Source organism: Daphnia carinata, chromosome 1, assembly GCF_022539665.2.
Source record: "Daphnia carinata strain CSIRO-1 chromosome 1, CSIRO_AGI_Dcar_HiC_V3, whole genome shotgun sequence".
NCBI lineage: Eukaryota > Metazoa > Arthropoda > Branchiopoda > Diplostraca > Daphniidae > Daphnia > Daphnia carinata.
The window spans coordinates 2,784,666-2,803,808 of record NC_081331.1 but is presented as its reverse complement, the minus strand read 5'-3'; the positions used below and the strand labels follow the sequence as shown (position 1 = coordinate 2,803,808).

Genomic DNA, 19,143 nt, shown 5'->3' with positions numbered 1-19,143 from the left:
TGTTTGACGACCCTCAAAAGGAAAGAGAACGCAAAAAGAGAAAGAATTTAAAGAAATATCCCGGTATTTTGAAAACACACACATACGTCAGTCGTTTCCATTTGGCTCGACATCAGGGATACTTTAGATATAAATAAACTTGTTTAACATATTTCCGTCGTTGATTTTCTACAGCAAGTCGACAGTAATAACTGATGTATTCAAAGCTTGCCAAATCAGATACAGAAGCACATTGAAATGGCGAATAAATGTGAAGAAAATGTTGACCATTCGGCAATGGTGGATGTTCGGAAGAAAATGGAGAGAGCTCATAGGGTACGGAAACTACCACCATCATCGAAAGTAAAAAAAAAAATGGATTGGTGTACTTCTGATGGACGTACAGAACGCTGCAAAGCCCCATAGATAACCAATAAACCAGTTTACCAAAGTGATAAAAGAAAATCACGAAGATAACACGTAAACACGAATAAGGGTGACTACAATCCTGGATATACTGGAAGAGGGTTTCGCCATTTGTGCTCGACGGCCCGGGATCATGAAGTTGAATCGGTAAATTCAAGCAGATCCAATGAGGGCAAGAAGAGCGTTACGATAATCGCCTGAAGTTTCGCCCTAATATTGAGAAAAGAGAATGTCATTCGACATTTTACCACCATATTTCATGGAAGATCATCCAAGCAAACGAATTTAGAAGAAAAGGAAAATACTTCAGCATAGATTATTAGGTTGTAAATCTAATCTGAGAAGGAACGAACATCAAAGTGCTTAATAGACTAATAGATCGAAGACACGAAAGTGCACGATGGAATCCTGGAAGAAGATCAACTTACCGCTTCTTCCTCGCTCTGCACCCATTTAGATGTAGTCGGACACATTTGGTAGGGTCAAACATCATCACACAAAATGCAAAAGGGGCAAGCAAAACATTCAGTTACAAAAAGGTCAAATCATTTTCAAGTTCATTCGTTAGTCGAATTAACGAATAATTAAATGCGTGTCAAGGACCGATCGAATGTACAAGAAAGTTTAAAAAAAAAAAACTAGAAAGTTAATTTAAATTAATTTACCTTGACTGCGCTAAGAAGTGTTCTGCCGTTGATGCGTTCATATTCAAACTTGATATTTGCAAGATCGATTTCGCAACGGCTGACGATGATGCGGATCAGGGCGTCGTCATCCGTGCCCAAGCCTTTCATGGCGACTTCCAAGCGCTCGGCAAAGTAGGCTGGTCGGTTGTGAACGGTTTTCACTAAAATCAAACGAAGATGCAACTACCTTTTCAATGTTTATTAATGAGTGAATTACGACGGACATACCCATGGCTAGTAGACCATGAAGGAGTTCTCCAGACATTTCGGATTCCATCGCCTGTTCAATGGTTTTTCCAGAAATCTTCTTGTATTCCTGGAAAATCAGGTAAGCATGACGCTGGCCAGCGTGACCCAAAATTTCCACAAATGCGTTTTCGTCCGTACCGACAGTTCCCTCACCTAGAAAATTGGATGGTTTTTATTTTGTTTTCAATGTACTCATGTTTATTTTAAATGTTTACCAGCGTTATAGAGAATCTGAGCTTGCTCCTCAGCCTTGACTGGATCATAAGCGTAATTATCTCTAAGTCCCTATGAATTAATTTTTGTTAAACTACAATAGATATTACTGGCGCTATGAAATTTTCTTCAAACCTGGAGGGCCATAACGAGCAGGCGCTGAAATGGTCCGGATGTATCTCCCTGAACATCGGCCTCCAGTGTGGAACCATACACTATGATACAAATACAAATAAATAATTTTGACAAAATACAGTGAAATTTAATTTTAAAAAAGTAAATATTACGCTTTTCGTAAGCAGCGGCGATTTGAACAATTTCATCATATGGTCGGGAGCAGAGGATTTCCACCAAAACATCTTCGTTGGTTCCAATGCCCTTCATGGCTTTGTGCAGTTGCTTGGCGCAATATTCATCGGTAGGCAACATCAGACCAATGATGACATTCTCGAAATTGCCGCCCAATTCGCTCTTCAGATCGGCAATCAAATCCTGCTTAAATAATGTCAATAATGGACAGGATGATGACTGTGGTCTGCCTTAATTCTACTACTTTAGTTGATCCATTGCGAAATAACAAAAGAGAACAAAACAAACACACGGACGCCATCAGCAAATGGTGTGATACTTGGCAATGTGATGATAAACTATAAAAATTGCGGAATTATTTCTTTTTCGCATGGAAAATTGACTGCCGAGGAGGGAAAGGAAGCGCGACGCATTCGGTAGTGGTAGATGGTTCTGACTCATTTACCCTGGGATTTTTGTTGCTCCCCTCTTCAACCTGGAAAGAGGAGAGACCAACACTTAGAACACATGTTCGATTGGACAACATAACAAGAGTAGGGTTTCCCAACACAAACGGAATCTAATACACACACACTATAATTGGATGGAAAGAAAGTTAAGGGAAGATCAAAGCCGCCACCCTCTATATTTTTTTCCCCTATTTGTCATGCATCTTAGTTAAACGGTTACAAGCAAGCGGGACGTTATTGTGAAATGGCGGAATCGATTCAATCAAACTAATCTTTTTTTTTTTTCCCTGATATTCAATGACAAACTTTAGTTTCAACGATATTAAGAGATAGCAATATTGCTGTGTTCGCGTTCGTGCCAGTTACGATGTAATTGAAACTTTGGGGATCGATTCGCTATTTTGTGCTATTAACAACACGCACATTTCGGATGGAATCTCTATTATGACTTATGGAAACAAGTTAATCTCGCAAACTTAAAAGCGAACATGAATCGACGATTCTTTTAGGGGCTCATCAACAGACAAGAACTGAAAAGGAATAAATTTTTATTTAAACAAACTGATAAAAACGGGAACAGCTTGTCAAGAACGTATCAGAAAACAACGAAAATTTAACGAAAATTTGGCCAATTGCATGTTTCGTAATGCTTGTTTACGAGCGATATCTACTATAATTTTTTTCTTTTTCTTTATAAACAAGCGTAGCTACAACGGGAAAAAAATAAGGTTGTTTCGTGCGATAGAAAAAGGCGTGGGTAATGGAACCCTTCCGGCGTGAATGTGTAACGGAAAGTGCATTACTCGACCAAATTCTTTCTTGTAAGCTTCGGTGATGGCCTGCCGCTGGGCGTTGGATCGTTTGCACAGAATGTCGATGATGGCCTGTTCGTCCGTGCCGAATCCTTTCATCGCAGCGCGCCTTTATTAAAGGTAAAACAAAATAGATATTCAATTAGAAAATGCAACAATATCCATGTTGTACAGTCATAAAAACGGGGACAGGGAAATAGAAAAAAAATTTACAATGCATGGGCGTCGGCCACTGGATCGAAATCGGCCGCTGGCAGCACAGTTGGCACTTCCTAAACATTAATATTGATTAATCAGAATATAGTCAATTAAACAAAATTAATTAAATTCATTTCTGGAATAATGCTATTATTGATTTAATTTTTTTTTAGTTGGTAATAAACGCAATTGACCTGCCCACTTTGAAAACAAAATTCGTGCAGGTAATTTCTTTTTTATTGTCCACACTATAAAATTCTTTTATTTGTTTTCTTCAATTTCGTTCAACGTAGATAGAAAAAGCTCTCAACGTCGAATAATATTAAAATATCGTCTTTAATAGAGATCGTAGTAAAGCGTACACCATGTGCATTCGGCGGTTGGTACGTTGACGTGTACACACATGGAAGAGTGCTAACGAGTCATACACACAACTGTATTGATTCCAGACGGCCTCGACGCCGCTACACACGCGACCTGCTTTCGGTTACGGGGCCATCGCATGCTCGTCTGCGGCTGGCCTGGATAAGGCTACTGCTCAAGGTTTTTACACAAAATGAAAACCCTTTTGCGATAGGATTTTTTTTATGATGCATGTTTTTTTTTTCTTTCGTCCATCTTGGAGCTGAAGAAAGAAAAATTTGACTATAGAAAAGGGCGATCGATCACACTGTCCTTTTTTCTTTTTGGCTGGCGTGGGAACAAACCTTTGGTTCAGGTTGATTGTACGGTCGTTGAACCCACACATTAAAGTTTACCCTAAGATATATCAAGTTACGGATCTTGGAAATACACACGATTGGACCTCTCAATACGCATTCGTTTGTTTTCTGTATATCAATATTGAATATAAAAACAGAAATTTGATCAAACCGTAAGTCTCACACCGCAGACGCGTTGCCGAGCATGATTACCCTTACCACAAAAGGTTCTGGACGCTCCTTTCTTTTTTTTGACAGCCACAGAAGTAAAAAAAAAAGAAATGGGACGTCAAAAAATGGGAAACTAGAATTTTAATGGAAAAATTGGAATTTCCGAGAATGGCGGTCGAGAACGTAGCTACGAGAAGAATATTACGATAGACGGATAAGTCGTGAATCAAACCCAGTTTTGCGGCGTTTTCCCGTTCGTTTACAACATCCGCCAAACGCTTTCTAATCCGCCGCCGGTATGTATGGACTATTACTGGCAACATCCGCAACTACATCATATATTTTGGTTCTTATTAAATGTTTTAAAACATTCAATTGGCAATTCGATTAACTACAACAAATTTTAGTTCCTCTATTTTTCATTTGACGTTCAAATACGTAGGCGGGCCAATCATAGTGGTAGGCTTGCAATACGTATTATCTGTCAGATCTGAAAATTCGTGAAAAACCATGTCATGCTTCGCAAGGTCTTTGTCTAGTTGCAACTTTCCTCTCTATTTTGCGTCGAAGCAATAATAATAAAAAAAAAAACGAAGGATATAATCGTTATAAAACTGGCCATCTGACCAACATTACATGAAAATCCATCATTTTTTTTATAGTACTACTTCGTCACGGATTTATCTTACGGAGCACCAAACTTCAGTAAACTAGTCCTTGAAAATGTTTCGTTTTTTCCCATTTCAAGGAGGAAGGCACGGCTTGCAAAAATGACGTCATGGGCACATTTCGGAGAATGCAAAAAGATGGTGAAAGAAAGGAACTTACCACGTATTCTTCCATATCACCAGACAGCGACACTGGAACCGAAACAAATGAAATTCGTTAAAAATGGCGATAGAATTGTAGAATAAATCAAAAGAATTTTCAACTTACTTTTGCTAGTTTAAGGTGGATAGTTAGGTCCTTTAAAAAGAGTGAACGAAACACACGTCTGTTTAGCAACAGCGACAACGCCCGACTGAAACTTCTCCCTCCGGCCCGGTGCCAGCAAGCATGGCCGCCTCTGTACCGCAGACCGATCTGTTCGTAGGCGTACCATCTATATTCCATCATGCACCAAAAAGTTCCTTTTACGAAGGCAACAGTAACAAAAATTAAACACATCCTGAATTTTTTTTCCTTTTTGTTTTTGCTCCGTATGTCTGGTTGGTTTAGGACTAAACATTGCCATGTTTTCCATGATCCAATGTTCCTTTTCAAACTTTTCCCCAACGATGAACGTGTTGCAAGAAAGGCCAGCGCAGCAGGTCCCTACAAGCCTAAAAATAAATTGACTGCAGGAGACTGCAGTAATATTAGAAGCCAGTCTCTTTTGACGGAAAAATTGTACGGGGAAATTTTAGTTTTGTTAAAAAAGGAAAATCCGCGCACGCGGCTGCGTGTGTATTCCGAGTTATCCTGTACACGACGCATTTGGTTTTGTATGGTACAACGTAGGGGGCCGGAGAGAAGGGTTGATAAAATTTAAATTTCCTATCAGACACATCGTGAGGGAATTTCGAGACGCGGGAGAACGAATGCGTCTATAAGAGACGGTAAAATCAAGACGGAGTAGAATAACTTTGGCCTCGACATAAAGAAACTCGATAAACGCGCTATTAAGTTAACGGGTTGGCTTCGAAAAAATTGCCCGAGATTATTTACAATAGTCGTTCCTATTTTAGACAAAATGCTTCAGACGGATTCAGCACTTTCGCAGATGACTATGACCATCTCTGCAGAACACTTAAGTCCATTTTACAAAATGAAACGTATAGAGCAAAAACGGAAGAGAGACCGCCAAACGCCCCGAGCAAGGGAGTGAAAAGGAATGAGACAGACTATGACATCATATACAGAGCTTTCGGGGTTTGAGAAATTGTAGTTCTGGCGTACCTGCATTTAATTTTACATGAGAGAAGATGAACCGGGTGTGGGCATGATCATGTTGGATGTACTCGGTGCACCTAAGCTATTGACATTATTCGTGCCAAGCTGAAGGAAAGACGTGAGTGGCTGTTCTATCCACGTAATAAGTGCATGTTCTGGAGATTGGTGAGAGGCATAATTGTCCTTCATAAGTAGTTGAGAAAAGTTGGCGTGAGTTTGGTAGGCTTCGGCTTCCCGACTTCCGTCACCGCACATTCGATACAAATCTTAATACAAAAGTATTAGACAGCATTGACACCAATGAGTTTCACGTTGTTTTAAGAATAATTTACCTTTCAGGATGGCTGACGCCCACAGTTGTATGTGGACATCCGGAATTTTCGATGCTAGTTGCATTGCTGGTGTGACCATGTTCATGGCTTCGCGACTATTACCCAATGAGAGGAAAATATGACCGAGCAACACAAGCGAACAGGAAGTTAGTCTGTTCAGGTCTTCGGCATTCGCCATTTTCAATGTTTCCCTTAAATACCGCCTAGATTCCATTGAAAAAGAGGAAAAATAATGCTTAAAGTTTTCAAACGAGATTTACAACTTTACGTACTTGGCTTCGTTATATCGAGCTTGAAAGAAACACTGAAGTCCTTGAACATAGAAAGCAGCTGCTCGCAAGCTGTGCGAGTGCGACGGCAAAGTTTCGGGGTTGATATTTTCAATTAATTTATTAAAATCACCTTCACGTTTCATTCTTAAGTAAACGATAGCAAGATTCAAGTTCGCGAACGTCCACAGCTCACGATCCGTAGTGCTCTGAAATGGGAAGCAATTTCGAAATCAAATGAACTGATAAGAATAGGACATCATTCTGTTTAGCATACCCTAAGTGCAACATTTAGTTGGGCTTCTGCAGCTTCCATGGAGTTCATGCTCATTGCATAGAGGCCCAAGAGCGTGTGCAGCTGTGCCGAATGAGCAGCGAGCAAACGGGGCGGACCGGCTGCACACAACTGGGCCGCTGTGGCTACTTCCCGTATCGCTTGACCTTTTTGACCCATTACCAGCCGGCACAGAATCAAATGTTCCAACAGAAGAATGTGGAAGGAGGTGAGGATACTTCGATTGTCGGACACTGTAAATTCAATTAAAGTCAATCATAAGTTTCGTGTGATTGCAAGAGTTACTTACATTTAAGTTTTTCGATTTGCAGAAACGCTTTCTCCGTATATTTTTGGGCTTTATCCATGTATCCTGCTTGCATCGAGTGCATAACTGTCACGACATAAACTAAAACGCACAGGTGTTCCTTGGACATCCACACAAACATATCACCAGAATTCCCAGCCGATACGTCTAGACGCAGAATTGACGTTACGATAATTGCAGAACTTGACCTATGCCTTTCCATGTACAATTACCTTCATCGCTTGGCATTAAATTGGGTTGTGTAATAGTTTGAATACTTTGTTGCAATTGTTTTAAGTAAGGTTTGACACTCTTGACCTGTCCAGACATTAAGCATTGACATACCTATGAATCAAACAATGGAAGTTTAGGGATGTTTATAAAGCAATATCACTCAAAATTTACCTGAAGGACTAAAAAGAAGATTTTGAGGTACTCCTTTTGTTGAAGAGAGCCCTGCCAGTTATCAATAATTGGTCCAACTTGGGCTAGTAGAGGGTGAAGTTCATTGAACTTCTTGTCAATCAACAGCAGCTTTATAGATATACAAACATAATAAATGCCTTTAACCATAAAGAGTAATTGTTACAGGAATACCATGCATTTGCTCAAAGTGAACAATAGCCTAGAGTATTGAGCTCCTGATATGTGTGCATAGTCTGCACCAACCCCCAGAAGACCACAGGCTGACAAATAATCTCTTTCATTGGAATGAATTTGCTGAAAAGAACAGAAAATAAAATAGGAAAAATAGCATTTGCAATAATTGTATATGATTACAGCTAGTTGGAAGAGTAATCTGCAATGCCAGAAAACATTCTGCTGGGACATCTCTATTGTTTTTCTAAGCAGCGGTTTAGCCAGGTTCGTTTGGTTTTGTTGCTCGTAAAGTTCTGCAAGCAAACTTGCAGATTCGTATTTGATATCATCAAATGCAGCAATATTCTGTGATAAAGACCACTACAAGACAAACAAATAATAATTTTAAAAAGTTTAATAGCTCAAATTGGCTATTGCTTACAGCTTGTTCCAAATGAGAACGGGCCAGATCAATGTTTTTCGTGTAAAGCACAAGAATATTTCCCAGTTGAAGATGTGTTCTTGCTTCCACACGTGGTGGAGGCTTAAAACTGAAAACTGTTTGAAGACACTGGACACACATACGAATATTCGGAGGTGTCGAAACTCGAAAATGTTCAGCCAGTCCTAATAGGGCGAGGTACCAAGCGTCCTGGGAAGAAGTTGACGCCATCGCTCCACTGCTTTGCCACCGGAAGAAGTGGTGGACTTTAAGGTTCACGTTCCCCGACACACAATCCAGCTAGATATCCAGAGTTTCGTTTTGGTATATAAGAAAAAAAATTCGAGCAATTTGGACTCGAACTGATTCTTGGGTATAGCAAATAGTCGATAGACATGCAAACTTCCGATTTACAGGAAATCGATTAGTTTTCGTTTCGTCTGCTAGTCATTCTAAAAATTACAAATTATGATTCCGCTCGTATCCTCATAATAAAAAGAAAGGTCGTCAGCAATCGCCTATATTCCCCAGATATGAATCGAATGTGTCATTGCAAGGGAGATTGTTGGTTCCCGGGTTACTGAAATGCAGTCCTGTTATTTTTTCAGGAATGTTCTTCTATTATTTCTTGTTAATTTTGCCCTCCACAGATCAAACGGTGAGTTTCTCAAGGCGGTTCTATATAATATCTGAAACCGCTATGAATAAGTGGGTACTTTAATTACCCATGGTAAAATGCATACTTGCTATAAAGCTACGATTTCGTAATCTCTTGCAGGATGCTCGGAAATTCAACAGTTAATTCATGCCTTACCTTATGTAAGTTTGACTGACACAAAATGTTTAATAGGGAATAATTGTTCGTCTCTACAATGCACATCAACAGCTGAAGTAAAAAAATATATTCTTATATATTGTTTGACAATGAATAATACTTTTCCTTATTATAGAAGGCAACATTTTCTGTTGGTTTTGCCGTCACATGTGATAATGATCCAACTATTGAAATAAATGCCAATATTCCTACCTCAGGAATTATTTCATGGAATGCAACATTTAATGATCAAACAGAAAAAGTGATTCCTGGTTGGTGAAACAGAGCATGTTATATTACAAAATCATTCTAACAATCTTTGCATTTAATTTTCTCTTAGGCTATTTTTTTCCTGCATCCCAAAACCACACCATTCAAAGACAAGGCTATCTGAAAGTTAGTTTAAAAAAGTCTACTGAAAGAGATTCATTTGTTTTACTGGGCCTAACACTTAAAGGTTGTGAAAACATCCAAGAAAATCAGGGAATTGACTATTCTTGCACTCAAAAACAAATAATTAACAATCAACAACTTGCATGTGGAAAGGGAAAATTAAACAATCAACAGAAGTTCTGTTCTTTGTTTCGACCTTTCGAATGTGGTGAAAAAGAAACATGTTCACAAATTGATAAATCCAATCATGGCGAATGCCAATGTTTCAAAGGATATGCAAGGGATGAAGATGGGACTTGCTCTAAAATAATAACTCACCCTCAAGTTTCAACTGCTTCACCTACCAAGCAGGAATCTAACGAAAGGGATGTGTCAGAGTCGACGAAAGACCGTAAGTCTTAAAGTGCTCTATGCCTATCCAATTGTCTACTCACAAGTTTTTCATTGTGATTCTCTAGCTGCCGCGTTAGCGGTTAATATAGTAGTTCCACTTCTTGTCCTAATACTGGTCACAGCTTTACTGTACGCAGCATATAAACATGGATTAATCCACCAATGTCTGGTTACTTTGTTCGGGAGAACTACTGAAACTGTTTTGGTCACAGATGATGACGATTCACCTTTGGCTTGAGGTTGCCTGGATATAACCTCGGATGATGAAACAACCGGAAAGTTAGAAATACATATATATATTATAAAGACAATGACAAGAAAAACTAGTGTATTATCATTGAATCACTTCCGAAATACAACTGCAGGGAGAAAACGGTAATACAACGAAGCGAAATATCCACAGCACAGGAAATTATAGGGGTGAAAATGAAGAATCATCTATTGATTGCGATCTAATTTCATTCTACTCCGGTAGAAAGTGCTGCTTCTGCTTTGGTAGATACACACACCACACACACACACGCATACACACACGATGGATAGGTTCAATCCCATTTACGATGTTTTAAAATGTGGTTAAATGGAAGTGCGTTAACAATTCCTTAGTCAAAAAAGCGACGCAACACTAGCAAACATACACTGACACAATTTTCTGTTGAAAACTCCCATTTTGTCCCTATGAATGTTAAAAATTTTTGTGATACCCAATTATACTCTTTAACTCAAAAGGAGAGAGAAGAAAAAAATAAAGATCGGGATCGAATATATTCCGGGTGATACAAACGCAATAAAGAAACCAAAAAAGACTGAAGAGTGGGTAATTTTAAAGTAAGTAAATTTGGGGGAGGTGGAGGGGGAGTAAACCCTACCCAAGTCATCGAACAAGATGTTGAAGACTGATTTCAAAACTGTTGTCTCAACTCCCTTACAAAGTATAGGAAAGACGTAGCGAACAAAAAAAGAAAACAAATGAAATCGAACGGAATAAGCCAAGTTATTTTGTCCTAAATTTTGTACAATAGAAGTGAAAGATGCTCTAAATTAGCTTTCATAAGCAACCCTCTTCCAGTATAACAACGGAGCTATGTGCAGCACAAAAAACGAATTTCTTTACTTGGTAATAAAAAAAGGGTTAATGGAGAGGGCATGGAGGATTGGTGGTGGTGGTATAGGACAAATAGTCAAACGTGGCGCCTCAGATTTTCTGAATTTTCTGCCCGACCACCACCGGATTGTTTCGACGGATCTCCTCTGCTCCCAGTTCACGATAATTAAACGAGCATTCGTGTTTGTCTGAATATCGATGCACAGAACAATAGAGTCCTCCACAGCGGCATTCGAAACCTTTTAATGACGGAAAAATGGGAACATCTTAAGAAAGCTGCAATGCAATAGAGGCACTTCCACCGGGTAGGCCTATGTTTGACGGATCCATACCTGTTAATCCAACCTTCTTACGGCAAGTGGCGCAACGATTTTTCTTCTTCTTTCCATCTTTGTCGAGCGCTTCAGCAGCATCACTGTCTCCTTCAGCCACTGAACTGCTCAAACTGCTACTGCTGGTTGCAGCTGATAGCGTGGAAGAGGCTGCCCCAACCTTTTAATTCATATTTCAAATAGTAAATTTGTGAAAACGACCCACAAAAGAAACCATCTAAAATAAGAATAGTTTTATAGCCGTACTTCTTTGTTCTCAGAGGAAGGTACAGGTATTGCAGGTGAAGCAACAGGAAGGGAAGTCCCTGTTGTGATCAAGGATGTTGAGCTATTAGAGGCCACAGTGGTAATGGAAGTTGGGCTGCTACGACCAGGGCTAGTAGTGCTCTGGCTGTTGCTGCTGCTTGTTGGTGAGGGAGGTTGCTGCTTCTTCTTTATTACAGCCTAGAGATGGATACATTAAACAATTACTTTCAATACTTCAAGAATGTCCAGAAAGAATAGCCTTTAAAAAAATATAGACATACCTCTTTAAAACAGACAGAACACATCCCATCGGTGGCAGGATTTCCATAGAAGCCACAGCCTGATCTGCAGAGGGCCGGAGGAGCTTGCATGTTGGATTCCTGTTCCATATTTTTAGGATGAGAGGTTCTGAGGTTGTCTGTTCCAACTCTTTGCAGATTACAAAACTGCAGAGCCACTCAGCTGAAGATGAGAAAGCTGTCTAACCTGGTTAAACCAAAACGGAAAAAAAAAAGTCGTCAGCATTAACTATACTTTCAAGACGTAAAATAAATAAAATAAATCGTCGACGATGTGACTGAAGTGGAAATAAAAAAACACAGGCCCTAATAAGATGAGCCTTGACTTGGCCTTGACGACCTCCCTTGGTTCTCTTATCCTTCCGTAATTCTTCACACACACGTATCACAACCCATTTTAACAAAAAAAGAACACGATATTCCCGCACTCAATGGTCACTGGTTAAGCTGAAATACAATATCAACCGATTGCATAAAAGATGATTCACCTGTAAGCTGTAGAAATGACGAAAATGGAACAAAGAAAAACCAGAGCTTGCAAAGAGGAGGAGAAAAGGCGTAGTGCACGTAGTTTAGTGAACAGAAAGAGTGAGGGCGCTTGAGATGGGGATGTGATGAACCAGCTGGGAAAAAAGGAAAAAGTTTTTTCCCTTCCTTTTCTCGCGTCGGCGACGTTGCCTTTTGCTTTTAATTTGAGAGAAGCCACTAACCAAACAAATCTTGCGTATTTTTACCAATTATTTTTCTCTCAATAAGCTGCAAAATGTATTTTTAATGTTTCTGATGGCAGATCACGGGCTGAATCCGTCTTCCTTGCTGTTATTTGGTTTTCTAGTTCAAAAAGAGAGAAAACTGTTTGATGACGTCACAACAGCTGATCGCCTTTCTCTGCCTTTCTTTTGGTTCGATTTCTTTTCTGATTCCCCACGCGCTCGCATAAACACAAACAGAAGTCTACAAATCCGTGCCAAAGTAGAAGTCGTTGAGAAGTTTCTCACTGTGGGTAATCTATGCTGTAATACCAGAGAAAAAAAGAGAGAAGAAAAACTAAGTTGTTAATCAAATCCTTCTTTCGACTGTGACAGACTACGTGGTCTAATCCAAGAATAGCTACAAGCACTGAACACGATTTCACTCAAACAATAACACAACTACGCAGATTGGTGAACAAGTAAAGCCTACCACGCAAGAGAGAACTTATCCACGGCAGAACACGTAAGATGAACGATTCGCAACTGACTGGACGAAATGACTGACAAAAATAAAAAGACGCAATGGAGAGCTAGCTCCTGCGTTGTGTGGCAAGGGGAGATTTCCCAATATGTACGATTTTTTTAAATAAAAGCTTAAAGCAAAAGAAACAGCACCAATGGTCCTGGGCCATAAATTGCGGCTCGTGGCGGTATAAACGGGGGAGGCGGAGCTCCTCTTCCGTATCCACCCAAATGTGCGAGAAGGAGGGAGGTCAACGAAGAGGACCTGATAGCTTTCGAGTGGCGAAGCATACAGCTGGTGGGGTTGTGTCTGCCTTACGTCATTTCAACTCCTTCAATTCTATGTCACTAGACAGGCCCAACGAGGCCATACGTGACTTGGCAACTTTTACGAAACGTTAGAGGATCTGCCAACGCCACCTACCGCCTTTGGGACACCGTGTTCAAAAGTTCAAGTAAAAAACTTGCGGGAGACAACTTTGATTTTAGCGGGAGGCATCTTTTTATGCTAAGTAAAAAAAATCGTGTTCGGCAATAGGAGTTTATCGGAAAACTCGATCTTCGTAGAGGACTGGCTTATTCGTTATGATTTTCCCGCCAGGTTCGCTGCTGACATGTCGAATTTTCAAGACAACAGCGTTCCAATTCCATGGTGATAATTCCAGTATATTTTCTTAGTGTTTCTCTGGCAAAACCCCACCTGACGTATGTCTAGTTGTAGACAGACGGAAGTCAGGAAGGAAAACAATATATCATGAATTTTTGTCATAGCCCTGATTGTGTGAACAGGTTCGACCTCCAAACGAAACATAGACAACGAGACTATGATTCGCGAAGAAGGAAACGCAGTGTGCTTCGGCCGTCAGTAAAAAGAGGAAATGTCCGCAATCAGCAAATAGAAATTGAAAAGAAAGACACGTTTAATTTTCAAGGTAACCTAGGCCATATATTGTAACTAAGTCGCTGACGTCACAAGGCCTAAAGTTTATATTAGTGACCTCCATTCCCTCATTGTAGAGTAGTTTCAATAAATGTTAAGCAGCAACTCCATTTAACTTGCTTTTTTGTTACTTTAAGGATAAACAATAGGAGAATCTACCTATTTAAAACAAATTGTTACTCTATAAGTTGTCAAATTATGACTAACTGCTCATTTTTTTTTTCGAACGTCGATGAAACATGAGGAATTGTGTAATCACTTTATCGCTTCTCTGCCGTTTTTCTTTTACGTCAAAAATATGTTCTGGCTGAAGTGCATTTGCACATTTTTATCTTATCATTTTCGTTTTGTTTCGTTTCTGATCAAGGACTTAGCAATGACGAGACAATTCAACTGTCGAACTGTCTAGACTCTAGAGTCATCCTAGAAAAAATTACTTTTGTAAACAGATAAACAATTCACAGGGTACCCTGTTACCTCAAGCAAAATATATATGTATAGAATAGTAATTGTTAGCATCATAAAAAATGAAATAAATAAATTTGTTTTGAAAAATTATCTGAAAATAAAAAATATTCATCATCGAAATCGTGATGACTCATGCGATGAGAATGATATGCAGCATTTGAAAGAGAAAGAAGGAGATAGACCTGAAAGAGGTCTGCCGTCACGTTTACGATTTCTGGAAGGGCATTTAAAGATGTGTTTTTTTGTTTGTTTCGTCAGCTTTAATTTTGAGATTCGTCATCCGGATTTCATAATCATGTTTCGAAAGAACCAACAGGAGGAGTCCTACCCATGGTGATCAGGTGGGGCAGAAAATCTTAGATGTATTACGTTTGCATTGGATTGCTGTGGATTTTTTGTCATTAAATTAAAGGCACGTCCGCCTTCGTTCTCGATGAGTATTCTGGCATTTTGCCGAAGATGGCGTCGTACAGCTTTGAAATTTAGAGGACGAACAAAAACAGATGTGAACGAAGGCCAACTCTCTCTCATATATGTTTTTGGGCCAAACGGAGTCATAATAATTTAGCCTTCGACAATTTCGTTTTAGTCTTTTGACGTTAGACTAAAACCAGTCATCTCCACGGATTCGTGTAAACGAAAACTAAGAGTAAAATTTTTCATGCAAACTTTTACAATAGATTCAAATCGATAGGTTATATGGGCATATTAATTCAGTGACAAAGTGCTTATTTCTCTACATAAATTTACGATTCGTGACCATGACCATGAGTTGTTCATTTCCTGCTCGCTGGTAGCTGGTCTTGTCTCTCTTTAAGTCCTAGCGGCTAAAGACTTAAAGACTGCAGAATACAAAATTGTAGAAGTACAGACTCTATCAGGACATATACTTCTAGAGTCATGACTCTATAGATAAAGAGAAAGAGAAAGTAAGACCCTAGATCGTTAGACTAGATCGCCTACTGCCTACATGCTACCAAACTAGGGATGTTGTTTAGACTTTCACCGTTCACGTGTATACGTTCGCGCGTGGAAATTCCTTATCCGGTTGGCATTTCTCTGCAGATTTGTCTCAAGAAAAATAAGAAATTTGTTTAGTGGTCTTCGTCTATAGTGTTAAGAAGCTGTTGTAGGATTAAAGTTAACAATTTGAAATGTTAAGATGGCAGGAGTTTGGCCAAGCTTGGTGGGCTGAGGCCAGAAAAAAAATGAAAAATGCCGCTGTCTTTTTGGATCCATTAGCATGGTATACCTACGTAATTGTAATTTTTTCCATTTGAAGCAAGACTAATATATTTGTGTATGCATTTTACATAAACCATTGATAAAGTGAATGTCTTCATTGGAATGGAGGTGCACCATCTATTCTGGAGGCAGGAGCTACCTGTATCAAGGAACTGTCAGCCTTTGAGGTAGTTTATTGCAAACTATAGCCAAAAACCTGTGATATAGTTTTCTTAGATCTAAAAATTTTTTTAACAGGTTGTTCCAAAAAACATAAAGAAGGGAGTCTTTATTTCCAGTACTGCCTGGCACGGCACAAATTACACAATTTTAGAAACTCTAATTCAAAACAGCAATTTGGAATATTGTGTGATCATAACATCAGCACACCTATCTGTGCATCACCTCTTTTTGTGGGGCAGCAGGGAAGGTAATGAATCTGAAGTGTTGCAAAAAATAGAAGAAGATGTTTTAGAATGGATGGGGAATTTGGTAAATGCATTTACATAAAAAAATTCACAATTGGTTTTTACGTAATTTTCTTTCTTGTTTGTAAGAACTATACAGTGGAAGTTTTCAGTTACCCTTTGAGTACCCTACATCCTACAAGTGAGACAATCTTGATTCCCTCAGCCAGATTAGCAGAACCGTTTCTTACCAGTGACTTAGGATATCTCAATGAACAGCTTCTGCTTTTTAGCAAGGTAATAGTGGTTTAAGCTGTGTTGGTTGTACATTTGTTGACAAAAACATCTATTGCAAGCTCCACGTAAAAGAAAGGAAGAGAAATCTAATGTGTTCAGTGGCATTAATGTCTTTGTTTGTGATTTTATCATTTGCCTTTTTCTTCTAAAAGACATAATTATTACTTAGAAAAGTTTCTCTTGAAAGATAGTACTGTTTTCGTTCTTTTACGGGCTGTGGTGTTCTTGCGAAAACGTCAACAAGTGTACAAAAAAGCTTTTTCGTAGTCTGTGTTGAGATGCAAGTGATGTAAGCAAGCCAAATCTGAAGCGATTCGGCTCCGTATGCCTTGAGTGCCCTGTTGAAAAATCGAGCCCGAGTTAGCGAAACTATGCTGAGCATGTAGATAATCTATCCTTTTTTGCCTATAATTAAGGTATTGTCAGTGTAATAATCTCTGTTTGGCAGCAGGTGGATGCCCCAACAGTTCGGTCAATAAACGAGCTCACTTATGCAAATTTGCCATTGGAATCCCAAGTTCAAGTCAGGCAGCTAGTTAACAACCTTAATCAATTGATACAGCACATAAACGGAAAAGAGGATATCTTCACAGTGGGTCCTTTCAGTAGAATTCTTGGCACTGAGCTTGATGCTTTAACTGCCGCAAAAACTCGACGAAAAGTACGGCAATTGAATTTATATATTATTCTTAAAATAACACATTTTCGTTTTGACAGACGGCGACCAATAAACTGTCTGTTATCTTAGTTGATCGGCTTCTAGATCTAGCTTCAGCTACCAAGTGCTCCAGTGAAAATTTGTATGATAGACTACTACATACTCTCGGCCGGCTTCATGAATACTCGAGTGATGTGGCAGTTAATATGACGACAGAACCGCAAGGAGATCTGACTACAGCGCCTGGCTGTTTAGCACCCCAAATGGATTGGAATGACGGATTGGAAATGATGGATCATTTGTTCCACGATACTCAAGAACAAGCTACGGAATGGTTTACGGCAATGCTAAACGATAGTTTGGAAGATACCAATGATTTTGATAAACTGAGCGATTTGATTAGCCATTGCAACAAGAACTGGGATTACATAGAAAGGTTTACTCATTTATACCAGGTAAATTACATCGTTTGTTTTAATCCCATTAGTAGTGTGATTCAAATGTCCGCAACTGTCAGATAGGATACGCATTGTGGCGAACACAGAAGAGTCACAAAGCAGCACAAATGAACATTTTAGAGGGAATCCGAAAGTCGCTGATTGAGGCATTTGATGGCGAATCTCCTTCTCCTCTTATACAGGTTTTTGTTAAAATTTACTTTCTGTGGATTTAAGTACGGTGAAACTGTGTGATTTGAAAATAGGTCTTGCAGCTGTTAAAAACTAGAAAGGACTCGAATTTGTCTTTGGACGACATCCTAGTTTTGTTAGTTCACGTATACTCTTTAGCAGGTGAAAAACGTGAAAACCTCTTTCCGTTGGATTTGGAAGATCGTTTAAAGAGTATAGTGGCAGAAATTTTCGTAAACGAATGTGATAGCCTCTCAAATACGCTACAAGACTTTGGTAAAAAGGATATCGCTTTCAACTTAAAAGAAAACTCTCATATCAACTACCATTTCTTTTAGTGGGTGTACCTGTAGATGAAGTTCGAGCACACCGTGCCGCTCAAAAGATCGTTGAGCAACTTCATTCCATAAGTGGATACCGCAGTCATATGAAAAGATACAAGTATTGATACATGACGTTTAAAAGAAATTGTTATGTACTAATTGTTTTTGTAATCCAATAGAAACCTTTATCAACGGAAAAACTCTGCAATGCCCGTAGTGTGTACCAGCTTTCTACAGCAATTGGTAGAAGATCTTTTTGATCCTTCTTTGGGCGACAATCCAGATTTAGAACACAAATCGGGAGGCTTAAAAGATTTACTGAAAACAGGTTTCAGGTATGGATTTCTTCGCTTGGAAAAAAAAAACAGCTAATGAATCTGCCTCTAATACGCTGATTACGTTTCTAGTTTGTTCGTCAATGTACGTAAGCCAAAACCGGTGGACAATCCTATTGTGATATTATATGTATGTGGTGGCATACGCCCTGACGAAGTGAAGCTTATACGTGATCTATTTCGCCAAAAATCGCCTTCCCATAAAGTACTGATAGTCTCGAGCCACTTCATATCAGCCCATGATACAATCCATCACATCGTCAAGAAAACTGTTTCAAATTAAGGTGAACTATAAAAAATTATCAATCTTTACACCGCCTCAGTAGGAGATTGTGGCCTATCTGTTATTGATCATACAACATTTATGACCTAAGTGGCTGTTAAGAAATGGAAAACAGATGGTATTTTCATTATACACTTATGCAATTTTATCCATTTTTTTTTTACATTCACTCAAGTCAGGAAATAGGATGAAGACCAAAACAGTTTACTGGAAGTTCAGTAAAACTAGGGTACACGGTTCTCCTCCCAACCTAAATCCATAGTTGAAGTAGAAAAACAATTGGTAAAAAAGAAGAATTTGACTTAATATCCACAGGTCGAATTTACATAACCAGATACTTCTTACGCATCTAAGCAACGGTTCTCGGTCGTCCTTATACTTTCTCTTGGCAGGTCGACATATTTTCCTTTACATAACTGTGGCCGTTGGCATGATTTCAATTCGCCCTTTTTTTC

The 19,143-nt window shown here is 39.1% G+C and overlaps 5 protein-coding genes across 8 annotated transcripts; 2 read left to right on the top strand and 3 right to left on the bottom strand.

Moving 5' to 3' along the window:
- Positions 1–180: 180 nt before the first annotated feature.
- LOC130691999 (annexin B10-like) lies at positions 181–5,220 on the bottom strand. 3 transcript variants are annotated; one of them, XM_059497001.1, is made up of 12 exons: positions 5,130–5,220; positions 5,022–5,053; positions 3,337–3,395; positions 3,115–3,232; positions 2,308–2,337; positions 1,841–2,048; positions 1,689–1,768; positions 1,556–1,625; positions 1,320–1,493; positions 1,071–1,252; positions 834–848; positions 181–615 (listed from the first exon to the last, which is right to left on the bottom strand). In XM_059497001.1, coding segments are annotated over exons 1-12 (1,026 nt in total). In that variant the 5' UTR covers positions 5,131–5,220; the 3' UTR covers positions 181–558. The 3 variants fall into 3 exon arrangements, with proteins under 3 accessions (XP_059352984.1, XP_057371031.1, XP_057371032.1); XM_057515048.2 differs by having other exon boundaries at positions 1,841–2,045; positions 5,130–5,217; XM_057515049.2 differs by lacking the exon at positions 2,308–2,337 and having other exon boundaries at positions 5,130–5,215.
- A 404-nt stretch (positions 5,221–5,624) lies between these two features.
- On the bottom strand, positions 5,625–8,713 carry LOC130692008 (MAU2 chromatid cohesion factor homolog). Its single transcript, XM_057515060.2, has 10 exons — positions 8,329–8,713; positions 8,088–8,267; positions 7,905–8,027; positions 7,713–7,841; positions 7,541–7,652; positions 7,311–7,475; positions 7,004–7,254; positions 6,730–6,935; positions 6,458–6,660; positions 5,625–6,391 (listed from the first exon to the last, which is right to left on the bottom strand). The coding sequence occupies exons 1-10, from the start codon at positions 8,557–8,559 to the stop codon at positions 6,144–6,146; spliced, it is 1,848 nt and encodes a 615-aa protein (XP_057371043.1). The 5' UTR covers positions 8,560–8,713; the 3' UTR covers positions 5,625–6,143.
- Positions 8,714–8,789: 76 nt separating this feature from the next.
- Positions 8,790–10,239, top strand: LOC130692000 (uncharacterized). The gene is made up of 5 exons (XM_057515050.2): positions 8,790–8,986; positions 9,107–9,219; positions 9,279–9,414; positions 9,483–9,926; positions 9,994–10,239. The coding sequence occupies exons 1-5, from the start codon at positions 8,914–8,916 to the stop codon at positions 10,164–10,166; spliced, it is 939 nt and encodes a 312-aa protein (XP_057371033.1). The 5' UTR covers positions 8,790–8,913; the 3' UTR covers positions 10,167–10,239.
- On the bottom strand, positions 10,240–13,189 carry LOC130692010 (AN1-type zinc finger protein 6-like). The gene is made up of 5 exons (XM_057515061.2): positions 12,399–13,189; positions 11,893–12,097; positions 11,612–11,809; positions 11,366–11,525; positions 10,240–11,272 (listed from the first exon to the last, which is right to left on the bottom strand). The coding sequence occupies exons 2-5, from the start codon at positions 11,998–12,000 to the stop codon at positions 11,124–11,126; spliced, it is 615 nt and encodes a 204-aa protein (XP_057371044.1). The 5' UTR covers positions 12,001–12,097; positions 12,399–13,189; the 3' UTR covers positions 10,240–11,123.
- Positions 13,190–15,124: 1,935 nt separating this feature from the next.
- On the top strand, positions 15,125–18,818 carry LOC130691987 (sec1 family domain-containing protein 2-like). Of its 2 annotated transcripts, XM_059496912.1 has the most exons (12): positions 15,125–15,164; positions 15,695–15,778; positions 15,863–15,944; positions 16,015–16,248; positions 16,314–16,460; positions 16,909–17,121; positions 17,178–17,573; positions 17,636–17,758; positions 17,822–18,023; positions 18,086–18,188; positions 18,250–18,405; positions 18,478–18,818. In XM_059496912.1, exons 2-12 carry the CDS (start codon positions 15,741–15,743, stop codon positions 18,686–18,688), a joined length of 1,905 nt encoding a protein of 634 aa, XP_059352895.1. In that variant the 5' UTR covers positions 15,125–15,164; positions 15,695–15,740; the 3' UTR covers positions 18,689–18,818. The 2 variants fall into 2 exon arrangements, with proteins under 2 accessions (XP_059352895.1, XP_057371018.1); XM_057515035.2 differs by lacking the exon at positions 15,125–15,164 and having other exon boundaries at positions 15,572–15,778.
- Positions 18,819–19,143: the final 325 nt, after the last annotated feature.

Excerpts from the sequence above, each read along its gene's own strand:
- LOC130691999 (XM_059497001.1), bottom strand. Across the intron at positions 3,396-5,021 it reads GTGATATGGAAGAATACGTG|GAAGTGCCAACTGTGCTGCC; the intron begins GTAAGTTCCTTT and ends ATTAATGTTTAG. Across the intron at positions 2,049-2,307 it reads GGAGCAACAAAAATCCCAGG|CAGGATTTGATTGCCGATCT; the intron begins GTAAATGAGTCA and ends ACATTATTTAAG.
- LOC130692008 (XM_057515060.2), bottom strand. The coding sequence starts at position 8,559 with ATGGCGTCAACTTCTTCCCAGGACGCTTGGTACCTCGCCCTATTAGGA. Across the intron at positions 8,268-8,328 it reads GTTCTCATTTGGAACAAGCT|TGGTCTTTATCACAGAATAT; the intron begins GTAAGCAATAGC and ends TTTGTCTTGTAG. Across the intron at positions 6,936-7,003 it reads AACTAAATGTTGCACTTAGG|AGCACTACGGATCGTGAGCT; the intron begins GTATGCTAAACA and ends TTCCCATTTCAG.
- LOC130691987 (XM_057515035.2), top strand. The coding sequence starts at position 15,687 with ATGTTAAGATGGCAGGAGTTTGGCCAAGCTTGGTGGGCTGAGGCCAGA. Across the intron at positions 15,779-15,862 it reads TTTTTGGATCCATTAGCATG|TGAATGTCTTCATTGGAATG; the intron begins GTATACCTACGT and ends CCATTGATAAAG. Across the intron at positions 16,249-16,313 it reads TAGAATGGATGGGGAATTTG|AACTATACAGTGGAAGTTTT; the intron begins GTAAATGCATTT and ends CTTGTTTGTAAG.
- LOC130692010 (XM_057515061.2), bottom strand. The coding sequence starts at position 12,000 with ATGGAACAGGAATCCAACATGCAAGCTCCTCCGGCCCTCTGCAGATCA. Across the intron at positions 11,810-11,892 it reads GTTCTGTCTGTTTTAAAGAG|GCTGTAATAAAGAAGAAGCA; the intron begins GTATGTCTATAT and ends ATCCATCTCTAG. Across the intron at positions 11,526-11,611 it reads CTTCCTCTGAGAACAAAGAA|GTTGGGGCAGCCTCTTCCAC; the intron begins GTACGGCTATAA and ends ATGAATTAAAAG.
- LOC130692000 (XM_057515050.2), top strand. The coding sequence starts at position 8,914 with ATGCAGTCCTGTTATTTTTTCAGGAATGTTCTTCTATTATTTCTTGTT. Across the intron at positions 8,987-9,106 it reads TGCCCTCCACAGATCAAACG|GATGCTCGGAAATTCAACAG; the intron begins GTGAGTTTCTCA and ends AATCTCTTGCAG. Across the intron at positions 9,415-9,482 it reads AACAGAAAAAGTGATTCCTG|GCTATTTTTTTCCTGCATCC; the intron begins GTTGGTGAAACA and ends ATTTTCTCTTAG.